Source organism: Puntigrus tetrazona, chromosome 10, assembly GCF_018831695.1.
Source record: "Puntigrus tetrazona isolate hp1 chromosome 10, ASM1883169v1, whole genome shotgun sequence".
NCBI lineage: Eukaryota > Metazoa > Chordata > Actinopteri > Cypriniformes > Cyprinidae > Puntigrus > Puntigrus tetrazona.
The window spans coordinates 14260286-14280931 of NC_056708.1; the positions used below are offsets into that span (position 1 = coordinate 14260286).

At 36.2% G+C, this 20646-nt stretch overlaps 3 protein-coding genes across 5 annotated transcripts in view; 1 reads left to right on the forward strand and 2 right to left on the reverse strand.

The window, feature by feature from the left end:
• The window catches only part of LOC122352551 (disks large homolog 2), a 110536-nt gene extending 99112 nt beyond the window's left edge, over positions 1-11424 (forward strand). For 2 of the 3 annotated variants that reach the window (XM_043249990.1, XM_043249991.1), the window contains 9 exons: positions 4-180; positions 1265-1340; positions 3908-3953; positions 7621-7671; positions 7789-7890; positions 9049-9221; positions 9539-9648; positions 9758-9849; positions 10521-11424. In XM_043249990.1, coding sequence (XP_043105925.1) covers positions 4-180; positions 1265-1340; positions 3908-3953; positions 7621-7671; positions 7789-7890; positions 9049-9221; positions 9539-9648; positions 9758-9849; positions 10521-10627 — 934 coding nt within the window. In that variant the 3' untranslated portion in view covers positions 10628-11424. Of the gene's footprint in view, positions 1-3; positions 181-1264; positions 1341-3545; positions 3646-3907; positions 3954-7620; positions 7672-7788; positions 7891-9048; positions 9222-9538; positions 9649-9757; positions 9850-10520 lie in introns of all 3 variants that reach the window. The other variant, XM_043249993.1, reaches the window with a different exon arrangement.
• Positions 11425-13364: 1940 nt separating this feature from the next.
• Positions 13365-17047, reverse strand: LOC122352755 (hepatocyte cell adhesion molecule-like). The gene is made up of 7 exons (XM_043250351.1): positions 16878-17047; positions 16303-16609; positions 15960-16217; positions 15690-15809; positions 15330-15365; positions 15203-15234; positions 13365-14738 (listed from the first exon to the last, which is right to left on the reverse strand). The coding sequence occupies exons 2-7, from the start codon at positions 16544-16546 to the stop codon at positions 14523-14525; spliced, it is 906 nt and encodes a 301-aa protein (XP_043106286.1). The 5' UTR covers positions 16547-16609; positions 16878-17047; the 3' UTR covers positions 13365-14522.
• A 784-nt stretch (positions 17048-17831) lies between these two features.
• LOC122352754 (hemicentin-1-like) lies at positions 17832-20603 on the reverse strand. Its single transcript, XM_043250350.1, has 6 exons — positions 19979-20603; positions 19465-19776; positions 19122-19379; positions 18857-18976; positions 18602-18633; positions 17832-18101 (listed from the first exon to the last, which is right to left on the reverse strand). The coding sequence occupies exons 1-6, from the start codon at positions 20025-20027 to the stop codon at positions 17865-17867; spliced, it is 1008 nt and encodes a 335-aa protein (XP_043106285.1). The 5' UTR covers positions 20028-20603; the 3' UTR covers positions 17832-17864.
• Between the last annotated feature and the right edge of the window lie 43 nt (positions 20604-20646).

Genomic DNA, 20646 nt, shown 5'->3' on the forward strand with positions numbered 1-20646 from the left:
TAGGGCTCTGTTTGACTATGAGAGGGCGAAGGATAGTGGTCTGCCCAGTCAGGGGCTCAGTTTCCGATACGGAGACATCCTCCATGTCATCAATGCATCTGATGATGAGTGGTGGCAGGCCAGGAGAGTGACGCCCGAAGGGGACAGTGAGGAGATGGGCGTCATACCCAGCAAGAGGAGGTGAGTTTCGTACTGAATCACCTACACACCACTAAAGACTAAACCTGTGACCAGTGTAGATTTATCACCACCTTTTAAGCATTTTGGGCTACCTTTAATAGCTTAAGTATTACAAACCGCATCCGACCTTACCTTTTTAACAAGAGCTTTCAGAAAATGTAAAAATGTGTTTAGATTAAGTGATATGCCTAGTTATCAGATTCATCTCAATAAATTGCATATACTAATATTTAGTTGGTATAGCCACCTAAATATGCAATTGATAGAGGGTAAAAAGTATGTTTTTTGATATATACATATATATATAAAGAAGACAGATAAAATAGAATTAGAATAGATACTAAAGTTTAATTGTTCATTAATTCTTTCAAAACACGAATGCCCCTTTTTTTAGGTAGTGTCTATTTATTATTTTTACATTTTAATACAATTAATTGTACTAAATTAACATGTCACAGCCCTAGTTCTAATCGTTACCCTACTGCCCTATATTCAAGTCGGCTCTATAAAGAGAACATAAAATAGAAAACAGAATTTTCTTTCCTCTGCTAATATGAAAGAGTTGAATACACCATATGAATAATAAGCAGCAAAAATGGGTCATTCATTAATATTAACCTATCGCATTCTTGCCTATTAATTCCTGATCTGTATTTACATAAAGACGTCTTACATTTAAAGCAGCAACATTCTGTTTGATTTGACATATCAGAAAAAATGGTCAGGTAAAACATAACCAGGACAAGAAAATGTTTCGATTATGGTATATATTTTTATTATATACTTTTGAAAGAAGTCTCTTAAGTTCACCAAGGTTGCATTTGTTTTATCCAAATTATATATATATATATATATATATATATATATATATATATATATATATATATATATTACTCCAGTATACTCCATTCTTTAGTGTCTCATGATACTTTAAAAATCATTTTGATGTGCTGATTTTTATTATTACATATTGAAAATAAACACAACTGCTTTCTATGCTGCTTAATATTTTTAATGCAATGTATTATAAGTACATTTGCATATAAAAAAAAAAACACTTACTTTGCCTCTATTACTGTGACAGGGTGGAGAGAAAAGAGAGAGCTCGTCTGAAGACGGTTAAATTCAACGCAAAGCCCGGTAGCCTCGATTCTAAAGGGGTAAGCGCACCATTTGTTGAGTGATTGTCTTTAAAACGGTTTTATCAGTGCCAACATCCCAAATTGTGTTCGCCCCAGTTTTCAGGTGTTAGCAGGAAGGGCCCAATGATTTAATGACAGTTCACCAGCAAGCCCCTGCTGTGCCTCTTCACTCATCTAGCGTAATATCTGTCTGTCTCTTCCCTTTCTTCAATCTATCCGGTTTAGTTTCTGTCGTGCCCTGTCATCTTGAATTTATTTTTCCATTTCAAGTTGTGCTGGTGGGTCATTGAGTCAGTCAGTCAGAGTGAAAGTGCGTGTGTGAGACTCTGTCCTTCTGCCGCAGTGTGACAGCTCACTCTGAGCTCTCAGCCTCAGTACTGCAGCGCGGCTCACACAAGCAGCTTCAGCATCACGTTTGTACATAAATGTGTCTCCTAATGCGTCTTTTATGAGATCGGTATGGTAAGGTCACCTGTAGTAAATATTTTTTGTGTTTGCGTTTGAGAGGTGAACTGAATAAAAACCCAGGGATGCAGGGTGTATTTTTAGTTCGGCACTCAACTGCAGAGCCGTTCAGATTTTTAGCCTTATGATTCCCGCTAGTATCCATAGCAACATTGCAGCCGGGCCTGCAAATTTCCCTTGCTTTCTTGTCTCTTGTTTCTCTTTCTTTTTTTCTCTCCCTCTGTCTTTTGAAGATGGGAGAGGGGTGGGGGTGTTGGCACTGATAGATTACTTGAGGATTTTGTCGTGTGGTTTTGTCTCGTGTTAAGATGCACCAACTTGTATATGTATCATTTCAGGTTTATGGCTCATAGGATTTCAGTGTTGATTGAAAATGCATTGTTAATAGGATTGTTTATCTACATTATAATAGTGAGGATTAGCATAGTTATGCATATTCCCTTTAATCACTATCAGGGGTTCAATTGGTTTCATTCGTACACTGTGCTAAAATATTACAATAGCCAAAAAAACACAAAAATACACAAATTATATATTTATTTCAATGCTAAACATTTATCTGTGAATCTTTTTATGAAATGTCTAGGTTATATTTCACCCCGAAATCATAAGAAAGAATGTGTAAAAGTTGTTTTTGTGTGAAAAATTACGCCTATTTTTGAAACATTGCAGTTCTTATATAATATCTTAAATAATAATAATTAAGCAAAATATTAATATACATTTTTGTGAAGTAAAAAAAAACAACTCAGTCTTATTACTGTATAACATCATTAACAGCGTTAATTCAATTCTGTGAAATAAATACTGCAATGATGTAACAATTACACTTTACGTTAAAAATCTATTTTGCTTTTGCATGGTGGATTTCCAGAAAGTAATTTCAATTTCCTTTCATAATCCAAAAAACATTAATGTATCTAAAATAGGCTTGATGTAATATAGTTAATATCAAATTAAAATGTATAGTTTTGTTTCTTTTAATTTCGGGGTTAAATGTGATTCTAGTTTGGTTTCACCATCACAGATTGTAATTTTTCAAGGAAAATTACATTCATATCAGTCAGCATATTGACCTCAGGTTCAACAAATCAGCTAGAAAATCACATTTAAAATCACCTGAGTCACATATGTTACCTCATTTATTTTTCTTTGCATTTCATAACCTTTTTCAAAACGATTCACCTATAGAGCATCATAATACTACACACGAGCAGCGCAGATTTTCCCATTTGGTCAGCATGGCACCTGTCAAGACCGTCCTGCATGCTTGTTTTTTTGTTTTTGATGAGTTAGTAGTTGATTTGATTTTATAATTTTTTCCCATTTGCCTTTGCATGGCACTAAACCAGCTTCAGTTGGTCTTTTGTTTATCATTGTTTACCTCCCTTGTATGTTCATTCCTACTGATCATGTTTTAATTTGAATACATTTGAGCTGTCTGAAAACAGCTCAGGTGCTGTGACGTCATGGACAGCAGGGTTTGAATCAGCCTTCACAACAAACAAAAGATCACCTATTCAGGATCCTCCGAACGCTTTCGGTTCAAGCCCAAAATATGTAATTAGCGTATTTAATACGAGTTAATTGTTCATTTCATTTACGCGAATGATCCTGCCATTAAGAACCAATGAAGTGTTTGGTTGTTTCCTAGTTGCTGTCCCTCACGTCCAGCTCCGGTCTTTGTGTTGTTTTTGTCAGCATGATTGTGACAGCGTTTAGAGCCCCCTGTTTGCACCATGCTCTCTCTCCGCACAGTCATTCAGTGAAAAACGTAGAAAGAACTTCATCTTTTCACGCAAGTTCCCTTTCTACAAGAACAAGGACGCCGACGAGCAAGACGGCAGTGACTCGGAGCGTAAGTAGCCACAAACGCACGTGCACTCTCACACGTAGGTGCATCAAAACAGCACACGATCACACAAACGCATCCTCGGGGTGAGAGGTCTAGGTGTGTGTAGGTAGCTCCAGGAAGCCCATGTCCTCCTTCTTCTGCTGGCGTTACTGCCCACCCCACCAACAACCTTACTGTCTCTCTCTTCCTCTGTCTCTCTGTCTCCCGTCCTCTTTCATTCTCTCTTTTCACCCCCCTCGCCTCTCTGATCGGCTGTGTGGTGTAGGACATCTCTGGAATAGGGGAGGACGGGTACGGAGCAAAGACACTGAGTAAGTGTGTTAAGGAATGGACCCAATACCCCTCTCCCAAGCACATATGTAACATTTCAGTTCCGATTTTTTTTTTTTTTTTTTTTCTGTTGCGTCGTCCTAGCCGTCTCCAACAACCACAGGCCTGTCTGCATGTCAGAATACTAATGTACGTTGGTCCACAGGTTGTAATGTTGTAGGGATTCCTGCATTACCATCCTTAGGTTTATGTGGTAGCTAAAAATGTTGCATGAACATAACGTGTCAGAATAGTTGTCAGATGTTGTTTGTTTAGTTTGTATGTCGAGAATGTTGTGCTATTTTCTATGTTCTATGCTATTTCCGAGCTTTTTTTCTAAGCTTGTTTTTGCCACGGGATAAAAAAATAAAAAGGTTACTGTGGCTGTTTTTATCTTCACAATCTTGAGAAAAGTCAGAATTGTCAGATAAAAAGCTGCAATTACCATGTAATCGGTTTTTTTTATTTCATGGCAGAGGAAAAAACAGAACTGTGAGATGTAAATTTGAAATCCAGAAAAAAAAAGATTTAGGGATGGTTAGATGATAAATACGGACATGATTCAGAACAAATCAGAATATGCAGTTCTGCTGATGGCTGTCTAGGTTACAATTTAGTCTTTTGTGTTTGTGTTTTATGATGTCTCTGCAGTGCTGTGACAAATGTTGTCTTGTGTTTTGACACTGTTTTTATGTTCTCATCAGGAACATTCAGCCAGCACAATTATTAAAATATGGTTTTAAGGGAATACATGTCAGTCAAACTGAATATTTAACACTATTCACAATGAATTAATATGTATTTGTGCACAATAGGGAGGGAAAGAGATAAAGGGTTAGATCACCCAAAAAAACAAAATGTGTTTTACTCAGGGTTTTACTCGCCTTCAAAGCATCCTAGATATATGTGACTTTCTTCTTTCAGGCAAATTTGATCAGAGATATATTAAAAACTATCCAGCCTCCTCCAAGCCTTTCCATGGGACTAAATGTGTGTTTGCTGTATATACTTCGGAAGACGTTAAATAAAGTGTGCCCATCCGTAATAAAACATCCCTCACATGGCTCTGGGGTTTGAGTAAAGGACTGCTGTAGTGAATCCATGTCCATATTTCAAATGTAATAGACACTTTACTTTCAGTTGCGCTATTTGTCCCACGCAGAAGCAGTTCCAGCAGATTATGTAAGATATCAACGTTGTGTGATGAGTGACGAACACCAAAAGCGAACAAATACCTAGGATACTAATACAGCCTAATTTTGGGTGAACTAACTAACCCTTTAAGTCCATATATAAAAATAAAGAATATTTATTTTGTTTTTATCTCTCTCCCTCAGTACTGGGTGCTAATTTATTCTCTCTTGAGTCATTTTATTTTATACTAAAAACCCAAGTCTACTTTGTCCAGTACAATCAACTTAGTCAAAGTTTATAGCAAGCCCTAATAATAATCTTCAACCCCCTTGAAAACTAGAACGCACTGCTATACGAAAAAGTTCCTGCATAACCTGATGAACTCAGGCCAGTTTTGTTGGAGATATAGCTAGTACCGTACTCCAGAACGTTAGCTGTCAGGTTTTGTACTCATCTTAAGAGTGGCAGGTTTCCAGACTGAGTGTGAATTCAGAGCTCTCTGGATGAGCTTGTCACTTTGGACAGATTAGGTTTTGCTATGTAATTGTCATATTGCATGATGCTCTTCTAGACAGCCATCGTCAACATAATGAAAGATGACTTGTTTGTTTCCCTCTTGGCCGGTAAACACGATTTGTGACTTTTATTTAATTTATTTTGGAAATGGTCTCACTTGATAACACACTGATGAAAAATGAAATGTGCTGTCAGAAAGAATCATTATTTGCTATAACATGCAGAAAGGTACAGGTTTTACCCATGATCTATTGTAGCAAAAAGATTCATTAATGTAATTATATATATATGCACTACTGTTTGGGGGTTTTTTTAATGAATGAAGCAAGGATGCATTAAATTGATTAAAAGTTACAGTAAAAACTTTAAAAAATGACAAAAGTTTTAATTATTAAGCAGCACTATTAATAAGTGTTAATAAATGTTTCTTGAGCACTAAATAAGAATGATTACTGAAAGCCTGGAAAAACAGCTTCTAAAATGCATTTTTGCATCTAAATTAAAAGTTCATTTTTACAATATTACTGTTTTACTGTATTTTTAATCAAATAAATGCAGCCTTGATGAACATAAGAGTTTAAAGTCACCATGTCTTTCATGTTATGTTAGTAGAAGCATAATTCATAAATGCGGGCTCTTATAGCTGGCTTTATATTAGGGTCAGAGGGCAAAGGTCATGTGCAGTCTTACAGTATAATGTATGATATGTCTCCACCACAAACTCCAGGCATTGATCAAACCCACATAACCTCGTTTAAAGTCCTCAAAGATGCAGTCTTCTCGGCTTGGCTTCTGTTTAATGCACAGAACTTGTCCTTTGCTGTAGAACTTAAAAGAACATACAGCTCAAGCTCTGTTCAAAGTGAGCTGCCTTGTTGCCTACATAGGCATACTGATTGAGAAAAGTTGGCATAACCAGTTATGTGAGACTCAACTCGCAATAATATTTTCATATCATAGTCTGGTGCTAACAATAACAAATTTGCATTAAAATTAGCACCCTTAACTATTCAGTTAAATATTTTTTTTAATTTATACTATAAAGTGTTTAATAAAATGCTGTAGGCAACATTTTCTCACCTTACCTACTTCAATTGGATCAGTAATATGTTAAATTCTGTGTTGCCTTTAGAATTTGGCCAAACAAGTTGCCTACCTTTTAAAACAGCTTTTTGTTGCGAGTATTTGCATTTGATGCCTTAAAATTCTGCCTCTGTGGGCAGCTCATTAGATTGGCGAACAGAGCTTCAGAGTGTGCTTTGTGTTTATAAGGCTTTAAATGGACATAATCCATTCTGTTCATGGCAATAGCTGCACAAATAGAGGCCATCTAGCATTTCCACAGCTTTCTAAATTGTTCTGGGTAAGAGCGGGGCACTACACAAAACCGATTCATGTGTGATTCATCCTCTATAGTTTAATGTTACCACTGCCAATGAGAAAAATGGAAGCTCTGGCTCAGTATAACATGCAATCCTATCTGGGTTTGAATCGATGGATAATAACCATATTGTGTTCCTGCGGCAGCCTGCTTCTGTTCGTCCCAGGTCTAAAAATAAACTCCTCTGGCTCTCCAAGTCCCTGCGTGCGCAGACCACCTCACAACTAGCGTCACTTTGGACTTGCGTTTCCATAATTGGAATATTATATTCAATTAGTATTGCAACTGTCTGAAACTTCACTCTCATTCGTGATTAAATTGCTTTTCTGTTGTCCATCATTGTCCCAGAGCCTTTCTGACGATCCCTTTAATCTCCCAAATGAGCGTTAACTCAATTTTGTCACTGTTTTTTATCTTTCTCTTTTTTAATACAAATGTCCTTGTCAACAAGTACATAATGACATTACACGCTCAGTAACTCATTTACACATCCACTTGAGCCATGCTCTGAGATGAGAGACCTTGGTGAAGGGCGCGCCGAATGTGGCCATCACGATCACCGGCGTTCTGCAAAAAGCAAGCTGAGCCCTCTCATAAGCACCCACCCCAATGAGTATGTTTTTCTGTTCTGTTTCTAGGGAGTCAAGAGGAACTGATCCTCTCGTATGAGCCCGTCATCAGACAAGAGAGTAAGTGCCTCTTCACGGTCTCTCATGTTTGAACTGTATGACGTTCACAGTAAGTGTAAATAGATTACGTGATTGGTGTTCAATTTGGTTTTGCGTGTCTGTATTATGTTTGAACAGTTAATTATGCCAGACCGGTTATAATCTTGGGGCCCATGAAGGACAGAATCAACGATGACCTCATTTCCGAGTTCCCGGACAAGTTTGGGTCATGTGTGCCACGTAAGTACCCTACAGAGATCTTTCAATTATCTGATAAACTAGACTTTTTAGTGGATCTTCCATTTATTATTCATTATTCATCTTTAGTATGCACAGATTAACCTTCAGTAGAGGCTTACTCAACCAATGTCTTTAAAGAGCCCAACTGAGCAATAGTGTACTGTGTTATTCTCACTTGTGCAATTATGAATTACAATCAGAGTGCTTAGGAAACTTCCAGCCAGGGTAGTTTGTAATTATATCCAGTAGTCTTGGGGGTTTTTAAGCCTTTGTGCTGATAGCAGTTCTGGTGGGGTTCATCGAAATGAGATGGTAAGGTGAGTGGCCTGACCATAAGAGTTCGTGGTGTTCCCCTTTTTTCCCAGAGTGCTTGTTGTGCAGTTCCTGAAACTCATTTCATTTTGCTGTGACTATCAGATCACATATTTCAAGGTCTGCTGATTAACAAACTTCAACTAGGTCACTAGTTAATGATGTTTTCAGAAGTTACAAGTGGACTAAATGAGTAGATAAAAAAATGACTTGGAGCAAACCTTGAAAGTAACCCTTTTGGAATCCATGATTTGTATGATTTCATTTGTGTTCTAATTTTCCTACATTTTATGTTTATTGGGAAAGAGCTTTGTTGGCCTGGGCTACACATATTAGCTAAAATACTGACGATACTAAGGTCTTCATCTCGTATTATTAAAAAATCCCATATCATTCTGAGTTTGCTGACGAGTGCCACAAAGCTTTTTCGTGTTATACATCTTAAACATTTTATTTGTTTGTTTTTCAGTTTTTCAGACTTTTATTTAACCATTTTTGTTTGTTCATAATTTTAAAAAAGCGGCTAACAGTTCTGGTCAAGAAGGTAAGTGAGAATATTAGTCTGCAGAAGCAAGTTATGAGTAGAAAATGTAATAGTCCTTCCCTGTAGTATACAGTTCAGTGGGAACTATGGGTTTTTATGCTTAGATCACTGCTGCTGTTTTTGTATCTCATTCCAAAAAGGTAGAGGTATAGTGGTTTATATCTAATTATAAGTAGATTTGCTCTCCGTCCTCTAACAGCTTAAGGTATTTCACATGGATGAGTATGTAAATAATAATGATGATTTAAACGTGTTTTAAAACTGAGTACCCAAGTCTTTTTTTTTTCTTTTACCAATTCCAGATACTACCAGACCAAAGCGGGATTACGAAGTGGATGGGAGAGATTATCACTTCGTGATCTCACGAGAGCAGATGGAGAAAGACATCCAAGAGCACAAGTTCATCGAGGCTGGACAGTACAATGACAATCTGTATGGAACCAGTGTGCAGTCTGTCAAATACGTGGCTGAGAGGGTCAGTCCGTTTACTTCCTTGCTATTATTGCTGCTGTTATTTTTTATGCATATGCCGTGGTTTATGATTATTTTAAAGCACTTTGAATTACCACTATGAATAATTTTACAATTTGCAACACGTAGCTAGTTTAGCGTGTTCCAGATGTATAGTACTTGCGAGTAACTCTGTAAAGAGTCAAATTCAATGTTAGGGCCCATTATTCACAGGACTTGTCCTTGCTGAGCCTCTTTTAACTTGCATGTGTCTTTTGTGAGCTGCCCCTTTCTCTACTGTTCAGCTTCCCTGCATTTAGCAAGTCCTTTTTGCTTTTCTAGGGAAAGCACTGCATACTTGACGTGTCTGGGAATGCTATAAAACGACTACAAGTAGCACAACTCTACCCCATTGCCATCTTTATAAAGCCTAGATCCATTGAGTCCTTAATGTAAGTCTCCCACGCATCTCTGTGATGACCTATATAGTGAATAAATAATACAAATTACTCAGCGCTCAGACTCGGTGGCAGATAAACTTGTAAAACCTGTGCGTTTCAGGGAGATGAATAAGAGGTTGACGGAGGAACAGGCCAAAAAGACGTACGACCGTGCCATGAAACTGGAGCAGGAGTTCGGCGAATACTTTACAGGTAACAGAAAAGTTCCTAATCCATCCAGAGGACCCGAACAGCGCCTTTATGCTCAGATATCACCTCATTTGCATATTCTGATAGTCTCTTGCATATGCATTACCTCGGAGGCCAACCACTGCAGCCTGTTACATCCATCATGTTTGACAGCGGAGCTACAGGGCTGATGGTCTCCCCTGAGTGAAACACATCAACTTTCTCTTGAAATTTGCATTAGCTTGACCCCCGTGAGTCTGTATGGAGGATTATGAAAAAGCATGCAGCGACATGATGATTAATTTGAGGATATTTTGAACCCATGAGACTATGCTGCTGCTGCTTCATATGTATCTATATATATATAAAAACAATCCTGGAAGAGATTTAAAAAGTGTACTGCTTTACTAATAATGCTGTGTACTTAAATAGAAGAACTGTTTAGTTTTTTGGGGTATTTTTTATAATAAAAAAGCTTCTTATTCTCATATCTTTGTTAGCTATTCTGTTGCTGGGTAAAATGGCTATTCTTACCATTTTTTGCTGAAGAATCCATGAACAATAAAGTGGCTAATGAGCCATTAAGTTAAAAAAAAGCATCATTATGAAATTGTCATCAAGATTTCTTCATGTGGTGCAAAATTAAAAAGACGTTGAAAATCTTTTAACATCAGCTCTTTTTCTTTTTCTTTCAGCGCTGGTTCAAGGAGACACACTAGAGGACATTTATAACCAGTGTAAGATGGTGATAGAGGAACAGTCTGGACCTTACATCTGGATTCCCTCAAAAGAAAAACTATAAAAAATCACCTTACCCTGGCAGGGACATTGGACTGGGAAAAAACACACATAGGAATAATTTGTAATATAATATAAATTATTATTATGGCAATGTTTATTGTTAACTCTTACAGTGATTTTTTTCCGTTCGTTTGTTCGTTTGTTTATTTTACGTTGCATTTTTCACTTTCAATATGAATGTTCCTGAATGTACACCACAAAGTGTTAGAAGCATTTTTGGTCTCAACAAAAAAAGTGGACTCTTCGTTTGTATATTTATTGGTTAGCTTTTTAATTTAAGGAAAAAAAACTGAACAAAATTTAGCGCTGAGTATTATTTTTCAAACAATCTTCGATTGGGATTTCGAGCAGATGGTCAAAGAAGTAGGTCAGATCATCCAAGATGATTTCCACACACCATCATCACCTCCAAGAAGAAAAAAAAAATCCATGTTGATATCAGCTTTCTTCACTTTTCACCCAAACGGTTGGTTTCACACACCTCCCAGACTCATTTCACAAACTCAGCATCTATGCACTCCCGTGGCTAACAACACACACACTGATTGTGTTATTTTTTTCGTTGTATTATTTTGTTTTTGTACAGACATCCACTTGGTTGGAGAATTTAGTTCCAATTGTACATTATTTCAGAAAAGAATCTTGCTATAGTGTAAATGGATAAGGGGATTTGACTAGCTGTAGGAAATATGACACTATATTTTGCTATTTATATTGATAGAGAACACAACAGCACAGAAAATATTTATAAAGATGATATATATATATATATATATATATATATATATAATATATATATATAAAATCATATTTATATAAAGAGATTTTACTGATATTTTGAAAAGTATCATACTGATACCGTGTATCATAATATGTCGTCGCTGTTGTGTCGGTGAGAATGAAAGGTAATGAGTGCTTGATTTCCCTGAACTAAACTCCCCTTATCCGTCCAGTTCCGGAATCTAATTCTAAACCGACTGAGAGTTCTGAAATTCCTGGAACTCAAATTTAATTGGCTGAGGATTCTACTGAATGTGAATCGAGTGGGTTTTAGTTTTGTTCAGGTAACAGGAAGGAGCCTGATGTTTGTGAAGCATTCATTGAAGAGTTGTTCGGCGTCCCTAAAGCACCCTCTAAAGTGTTTACAGTACCTCAACTACAGATTAGAGAGAAAGAGGGCAAAAGGGACTAGGTCTGCAAGCCGTCCTCTGTTAAAAGCTTTTACGTAAATGGAGTGGATCTTTTAGTTTGTTTTTTTTTATTTTGGCATGCTTTACACTTGTGAACATGACCTTGGTTTCCTGTCCACACATTCACGCTGCATACTTATGTCATTGTGCCCTTTTCCATGTATAGTTGAGAGATATTCCCCTCCTTCTACATTAATAGTAAAGCTCTCGCCAATCGTGGAAACTACAAATGCCAAAAGCCATTAACTTTGCTCACTCGTTTCGAATGCGGGGGGAATTATTTGTTGCAATATTTATTGGGAGATGATACAGCACGGTTCTGTGGCAAGAGTCTTTTGACCTACTGGTCACCACTTGCCTTAAAATAAGGGAAGAGGCTTTTCGGGCCAGATAGACATTTTTTACGCTTTCTTGAAGACTGAGCACTTTTGTATATTTGAGAAATTATTCACAGATTGTGTTCAACCAGATGGTGGACACAGAGGGGATTTTCAGAAGAGAGAGACTGAAATATCACAGTGAAGCTCTTAACGGTGTAATATGAAATTTCTTTGAATAACAATAGATAATGTATATGTTATTATGACAATGTAAACCATGGATGGCATCAGTGACTATCAGAATATAAATTGAACATTTTAAATGCTGTGAAATTATTTTCTTCTTCTCTTCTACATGTGTAGTTTTCTCCTTATTCAATGTGATTGTTCTATCATCTGTAGCATATCATTTTATTAATTTAGTAGTGCACACAATGGATCATGAAAGCATTTCACAGGATCTTTTATTTATATATGTATATATATATATATATATATATATATATATATATATATATATATATATATATATATATATATATATTATAAATCATTTAAATCTATTAGGTAGTTAGTGAATCTCAAATAACTGATGCTGTAGCTTTAAGGAAAATCAAAACCCTGCAGATTGTATGCACTTGAACGAGGCTCTCCAGGGCCTTATGGTGCTCATAGACTGATGTGGTCCATTAATTCCAAGTGAATGTTCAGCTTAGTCAAACGTGCTGAAATGGGTTGTTTTTGTCTCAGGGTTGCCAGATAGGGCTTAATCACTGATATTAAACCTTCAAATCAGAGTGCATCTGTTTATCACAGAAATCTCAAATGTTTTATTCCTGACACCTGCGTTGCATTTGGTCTATTTCTTTGTTCAGAAGCGTCTGTGTCTGGAGAGTTCGCTTTGTGATTTATTTGTCCCCAATTGAGCGATGCAAATTATTTTCCACACATTGTTTTTTTTTTTTTTTTTTTTTTTTTTTTTTTTTTTTGAATCCCAAATGATATGTGCAATTTTGTATATAAATATCTGTTTGCACTTATTGTAGTTGTATAGGAGATCTTTAATTAACACTGTCCCCCAAACCTCTCTGTTTTTTCTATTTATATCACAGGAGATTAAAATTAAATTATTAAACACTTACATCCCCCTTCTGTTTGTAGGTATCATTTCCCAGCGTTCCATGGGTGTAACAATTTAATCGCGCTTAAAAAAAAAAGTGAGACTGTGTTAAAAGGAAATAGTTTTATTTTTATTTCACTTTTTTCTTTTGACTTTTCTGAGTGAAAAACTAAAAAAAAAACATATTCTTTGCATCCTACTACAGTATGTATTCCTGGTTGCGCTGAGGTATCCCTACAAAGGCATTGCTTTAGATATACAAAAATGCACTCTATCTAAATGTAAATGAAAGATTTAGTGAGACATTTACACTCTTCAGATGATTAACAGCTGTCTCTCAAATGCTTTGACCTTTTTTGGTTTCTTATTGTGTATTGTGATAGTGCATCTAGACCTCTTTACTGACATCTAGATTTGACTTCTCACATTAATTAATCTGCTGCTGACTCCATGACATGTTGTAATTGATATACAGAACTTTTAACAGAGTTTGTCATGCAAGACAAACCGCTTCCGCTCCAAATTGCTCTGAAAGGCACATGCCATTTATTTAATCGCTGTGTGTGACAGTCACTAATGAGTAGGGTGGACACTTAGGACCACTCGCAGTTTGCATTTGAAGTGTCACTTCAAGCATTGTTTCCTCGACATTACTGCAAGAAACTGAAGTACTTATTATGTACTTATCAAGTGCATATAGTGTGTTATCAAGGCCACATGATACAGTGCTAAGTGGCAAGAGAGGTAACTTTGAGCTAACATTGAATTTTTTTCCGAATTATGCGTATTGAATCACGTAATCGTGAAACTGTTATTTTTAAGATGCACTGTCCATCAAAAAAATGTATGTTTGTCTATATTTGTAATATTTGGAAGGTAGTAGAGCAGCTACACTCTCAGAAATAAAGGGGAAGAGGGTGTCACTGAGACAGCATCCGTTGAAAATGTACTAACGTGTACTTTTTAATATACTGGTGCTAAATTATGCACCATTTAGGGGTAAAAGATGTACAAGGTTGTACCGTTTTGCTCTTATATCTTCTCGCCGCTTCAGTGACAGCTTTGCAGCTTTTTTTCTGAGCGTTTCAGCTGTTTTTGCTGTCCTCTAGTGGTGGCTGCTTTATTGTATTTTTTTTTTTAAATAGCCGTTAGCCTTGCTTATAAATCTGTCGCGCTTTCAAGTTTCACTGAACCAGATTTGTGAGTATGAAAGTTTGCTAGCATTCGCTGTTTCACTCCATCGTGTTTTGTAGTCTCTTGTATCACTCATTCCTCTCCAGCATCAGGGCACGCTGCGGACTGTTCGTTAGAGACATGTTCACCCAGAAGGACGGTTTCTTCTCCTCTTGCGAGTCCGACCTCAGAGTAACCAAAGTCCTCAAAGTGCTTCGCTGCAGCCGGGGCCTGACCGCTCTCTTTCGGTTTAATGAAGTCTGTGTAGACGTACGGTAAAGCAATCGCCTCTCCACTGTCAGGTATTTGCTGAGAGACAATAGTGGCCAGGTATTGTTAACATTATTCCGCTGTTTTTCTTTTCTTATGACTTAAAGACCCACTGAAACGACCCGACTGGCATTTTGGAAATCGTGTAAAAATTGTGGGACAGACGTAAAAAAATACATAGTTAAAAAATAAAAGTGTAACCCACAATGACAAAGCAGCCGTTAAAGCGTTTGCGTTAATATAGCCTGTGTTTATTATAGTTCAAAATGGCTGTGCTCGAGCGTTGTTAGAAATATGACAGAAAAACCTTTTTGTAATTGCCAAACTAGTAATAAATTAAAGCAGGTTTAACAGGGCACGTGTGGAGGTTGTATGTGTGTTTTGTATTTTCACTGGGTCTTTAAGATTATGCTTCAAATGTTCATTATATTAACAAACATCTAAGTTGTATGCTAAATTCATAGTTACACATCTGCTTATTAATATGTTTGATTATTTGTTACCTGATAAATAGCAAGGTCGTTGTCTGCGCCCCCTGTGAAGTATATTTCACATATATTTTACAGTTACAATTGGTATATACAGTTAATAAAAATTCATTGAAGTTTAACAATATATTAATTTTAATACCTTCAGCTGTAGATCTGTCATTTGCTGCTCTTTTCCCTGAAAAAATAACAACAGGAAAACATTCTGTACAAAATAAAAGTGCAATAATTGTATTTTATGTTTTATGTAGCCTGCAGAGTAGATTTTAAAAGGGGATAAATCGTCTGTTTTTGTGTTTCTGTGATTCATACTTGTTTTTCCCCTAAACTGGTGTTTTGAGAACATATTGGTTAGACGTGAGATGCTGATATTGCGTGGTGTTGAGGTTCATGATCTGAGTCACAGAATAAACCTAAATCTTGAAGGATGTGGGTTTCATAAAAGTTAGTTTGATTAGGCAACATTTCTGCACATTGCTGATGTATTGGGGGAAAATCTTACTGTGATGATATTTGTAAAGGCAGCAGATCACGATGCACAGTCCCAAAACACCTGTGAGCGCAAGTCCACTGGAAAGCACAATCTGATCAGACTGAGTTTGACCTTTAGCCCCATTCTCACCTTCAAAAAACCCCAGAAAATTACATGATTATGCAATGCACTCCTTTTAGACAACGCTGCTTTCTGTTTAAAGATGTTTTAGTTTTAAGTCCTGGTCCTAAACATTTTGAGGATACACATAAGGTGCACAATAAATGAAATGCTGCTCACCAGTAATACATATGTGCTTTTCTGACTGTCCGTATGAGTTTGTAGCAATACAGCTGTACGTGCCGTAATCAGAGCTGGTTATGTTGTCGATGTGTAGAGTTTGGTTTCTCTCACTGAAAGAGTGTCTGTGTTTCTCTAGAATAGGGACTCCTTCTCTCTTCCACGTCAGATTCAGAAATAAGCCGCTCACTTCACATTTGAGAGTCACAGATGTGTTGGAGGTCCAGGAGACCACGATTTCTGTTGCATTCGGAGGGTCTTAAAATAAAATGTTTTAATGTGCACCACATAAAATATGATAAATTGAACACAGGTAGTAATAACTCTGATATGTCTGACTTACATTGAATGATTAATGTAAAGTTTTGGCGTTTTGTAGTTCTGTTTAGTAGAACTATCGTTTCAGTGAATACTCCTTCATCTTCTGCGGTCACGTTCTCCATAACGAGGCTGTTATTGTTCAAAAAGAAATGAACCGTTCCACAGCAAGCACTGTATGAAGCCATGAATGTGCTATTTTTCTTAAACATAGACACGTTTGTGATCCTTTTGTTTGGTCCATTCCACTGAGAACGAATCAGTAACATTCTCTCCAGTGAGCTCCACACGACTGTATAAGCCCTTCTTCACTTCACCTTTATTTTCATTTGCTGTCAAATCAATATATATATATATATATATATATATGTACAGTAATATCAATAAACATACTTCTGAGTGAAAGATAAACTGTATCATATAAATGATAATATAATATGAAGCGACTGGCTTACAGTAAACAAAACATATACTATGTATCTAGCTTTTAAAAAATATATTATAATAAAAACTGTATATTTACATAGTAGAAACCACATATGCATTAATAGCAAAAACCAGCAATAAGTATTAGCTATAGAAATCGTTAGCAATACGTACCAAATACAGCAAAGAAAAACAGAAAAATATAAATAAAGCCTCCAGGCATCATAAAGTCAAGAGTTAGACGTAATCCTCTTGTAGCTAAATTGCCATTTTCTTAACATCGGTAACCATTAATGAAACTGTTCACAACTATAAGTCTTGTTTCTATGACGCGCTTTAATGCACTCAAGATTTTAAACTGTTATCTCAGAGTAAAAAAATAGCTGCTTAAACCACAACAGGAAAATGAAAAGCGGTTAGAACAAGGAAGAGGGCAGGGCCGCTTTTATTCAGCTGATATAATGTGCATGTTTCACACAGAAATTATTTATTTAAAAGACAAATTGCTTTGCTTCAGTACATCATTTAAATGTCTAAAACTGATTATTGTTATAATGCCATCAGCAGATGCCTTTTGGTATACAGTGTTAATTTCAGTTTTTTTTCCTGGAAATAATATAAAGCAATGATAATTTTAATATATATGTAATACATATACTAGACATTTAGTAGTTATACAGCACTTTTAACTCTATGTTCCCAATAAAAGCTATAAAGAGTCTGAATCTCCTGATACCGAATATGAAGTGGCATGAAAAATTTGTTCATGTAAGAAGTAGAGTGAAATGATGAAATCCTTCCTTCCTCTTAAAACACAACCGAATACGTTTAAAATGCATAAACAAAATGTAACTTCAACCGGCAACACAACAGCTAAGAACAAAACAGGATGTCAGAAAATAGGCCATAAAAGGGACCTCAGTGTAAGTGAGTTTTTCTAATTCAGCAGTGGCTGTACGTGAAGCAGGCGGTGTGTCGGATTTCTGGACTTCCGCTACACATTTAAAAGCGCTGATCACAGGAAAAACCCGAATACAACCCAGAACTAAAGCATTTAAAATCCTGCGCTTTAATAAAAAATGCGAACAGGTAAAACAATAAACAAATAATGCAAACAATTAATGAACATTTGCAGATTATGAAAAGCATTTTGTTTATTATTTAATGTAATATTGTAGAACATAATTTGTCCTCTCCAGCATCAGAACGCGACGTGGACTGATCATTAATGAGCCAGTGCCAGGCGACAGTTTCTTGTCCGCTTGTGAGTCCCACCTCAGAGTAACCAGAGACCTGAGCGCGCAGAGCTGCAGCCGAGGCCTGACTGCTATCTTTTGGTTTAATGAAGTCTGTGTTGACGTACAACAGAGAAGTCACCTCTTCAGAGTCAGGTACTTCCTGAGAGAAAGGAGTGGTCGGAGTATACATGCGTTATTAATATGTATACATAAATAAATCGTAGAATTATACGGGATACAAATAGTTTAGTTGAATTGAAAGCTACATAAAATGACTTGTTACTTTTACTGTTAGACCATTACTTGTGTGACTTATTGAAGCTTTTGGCGACACGTTTGCTTTACAGCCTGATCCATGATTTGGTAATGTTTAAAAGCAGGTGATAACAGAAGATATTCTAATTTTAAAAAGCCTTTTATTGTATTAAGTTATTGTACAATATCGTTTGTTTTCCTGGAATAGGAAATCTGTTAATTTTTAAATGTGTGTCTGCTTAAGGCTAATTTTGTCTGTGTACACTGGCATTAAGTCATTTTTGCTAATAAGCACAAAAAAAGCTGCTTTTTATTTCACAAGATCTTTCAAAAGATAATAAATAGTAATTGCATTAATGTGTACTAAAATCAAGATTTATCTGTTTATGCCTTTTTGTGTGTTACCTGATAAATTCCATGGACATGGTCTGCATCACCTGTGTATTAAAAAGAAGTTATATGATATTTTATAGTATTAGTGGCAGCTCAGGAAAAAAAAATTGATTTGTAGTTCTGCACTTTGTCACTCTTTGGCCTTAAAAATAAAACGAATGTAAAATACACTACACAAAATATTATTTTACATTATATAATCCTACACGTGCCACCTGCTGAAGCACCATTTCTGCACATTGCTGATGTATTGGGGGAAAATCTTACTGTGATGATATTTGTAAAGGCAGCAGAACACGATGCACAGTCCCAAAACACCTGTGAGCGCAAGTCCACTGGAAAGCACAATCTGATCAGACTGAGTTTGACCTTTAGCCCCATTCTCACCTTCAAAAAACCCCAGAAAATTACATGATTATGCAATGCACTCCTTTTAGACAACACTGCTTTCTGTTTAAAGATGTCTTAGTTTTAAGTCCTGGTCCTAAACATTTTCAGGATACACATAAGGTGCACAATAAATGCTGCTCACCAGTAATACATATGTGCTTTTCTGACTGTCCGTATGAGTTTGTAGCAATACAGCTGTACGTGCCGTAATCAGAGCTGGTTATGTTGTCGATGTGTAGAGTTTGGTTTCTCTCACTGAAAGAGTGTCTGTGTTTCTCTAGAATAGGGACTCCTTCTCTCTTCCACGTCAGATTCAGAAATAAGCCGCTCACTTCACATTTGAGAGTCACAGATGTGTTGGAGGTCCAGGAGACCACGATTTCTGTTGCATTCGGAGGGTCTTAAAATAAAATGTTTTAATGTGCACCACATAGAATATGATAAATTGAACACAGGTAGTAATAACTCTGATATGTCTGACTTACATTGAATGATTAATGTAAAGTTTTGCCGTTTTGTAGTTCTGTTTAGTAGAACTATCGTTTCAGTGAATACTCCTTCATCTTCTGCGGTCACGTTCTCCAGAACGAGGCTGTTATTGTTCAAAAAGAAATGAACCGTTCCACAGCAAGCACTGTATGAAGCCATGAATGTGCTATTTTTTCTTAAACATAGACACGTTTGTGATCCTTTTTGTTTGGTCCATTCCACTGAGAACGAATCAGTAACATTCTCTCCAGTGAGCTCCACACGACTGTATAAGCCCGTCTTCACTTCTTTGAGTTCAGTTTCTTTTGCTGTCAAATAAATACGCTTGTTTTTATTAATAAAACATATTTATGTGACAGATAAACTATATTATGTTAATCACCATAAATGTAAAATGTAGTAATCGGCCGTTGCAGATCAAACTCAACATCATGTATGTAAAATATTTAACTTTTGAAAATTATAAATCTTATTTAATATCTAGCCTTAGAAATGAGAAGCCATACTTGCCCAATACAGCAAAGAAAAACATCCAAATATGAATGTAACATCCAGGCATCGTAAGTGAGGGGTTAGTCTTCTTGATCTAGACTTTTAGATCTTCTTGTAGCTAAATCAGCATTTTATTATGACTCATAACTATTAATCAAAACCATTAAAATATGTGAAAATTCTTTATTTAATGCTGTTTATTATGCTCAAAACCACTGTCATCTCAGAATAAAAAGTAGCATCTGAAGACTCAGACAGGAAGAAGGCAGTGCTGATCTCATTCAAATTATCTAACAGACAACGCCTCATGTACATATTCATATACCGGTTTAGTGTAATTGTTTTAAAATGATTATTAATGTAAAGTCATCTTGCTGTGCTAAATCAGCAGATCCTTTTGGTGTTTAGTGTTAAATCAGTTTAATGCTGTATTATTTTTATGGGATATTTATATAATACCTAAACAGTATATCTTGTAATAAAAAAGCTATTAAGATTCTGAAACTCCTGACAGCGTGATTAAAGTGACACAAAAAAAATCTATTAATGCAAGAAGTGGAATTAAACATAGAAACTCATTTCCCTTTGGTTTTACCCTTAAAAAGAAAGATCAACTCCATGCAAAGTGTAAAAAAAGTAGGCAATGGACTGACTGATGTAGTAGATTTGATTATTTTTTGAGCAGA

Excerpts from the sequence above, each read along its gene's own strand:
- LOC122352755 (XM_043250351.1), bottom strand. The coding sequence starts at position 16,546 with ATGTTACTGATTCGTTCTCAGTGGAATGGACCAAACAAAAGGATCACA. Across the intron at positions 15,366-15,689 it reads CCTTTACAAATATCATCACA|GGAAAAGAGCAGCAAATGAC; the intron begins GTAAGATTTTCC and ends TTATTTTTTCAG. Across the intron at positions 14,739-15,202 it reads ACGACCTTGCTATTTATCAG|CAAATACCTGACAGTGGAGA; the intron begins GTAACAAATAAT and ends ATTGTCTCTCAG.
- LOC122352754 (XM_043250350.1), bottom strand. The coding sequence starts at position 20,027 with ATGCCTGGATGTTACATTCATATTTGGATGTTTTTCTTTGCTGTATTG. Across the intron at positions 18,634-18,856 it reads CCTTTACAAATATCATCACA|GTGATGCAGACCATGTCCAT; the intron begins GTAAGATTTTCC and ends TTTAATACACAG. Across the intron at positions 18,102-18,601 it reads ATGTCCATGGAATTTATCAG|GAAGTACCTGACTCTGAAGA; the intron begins GTAACACACAAA and ends CCTTTCTCTCAG.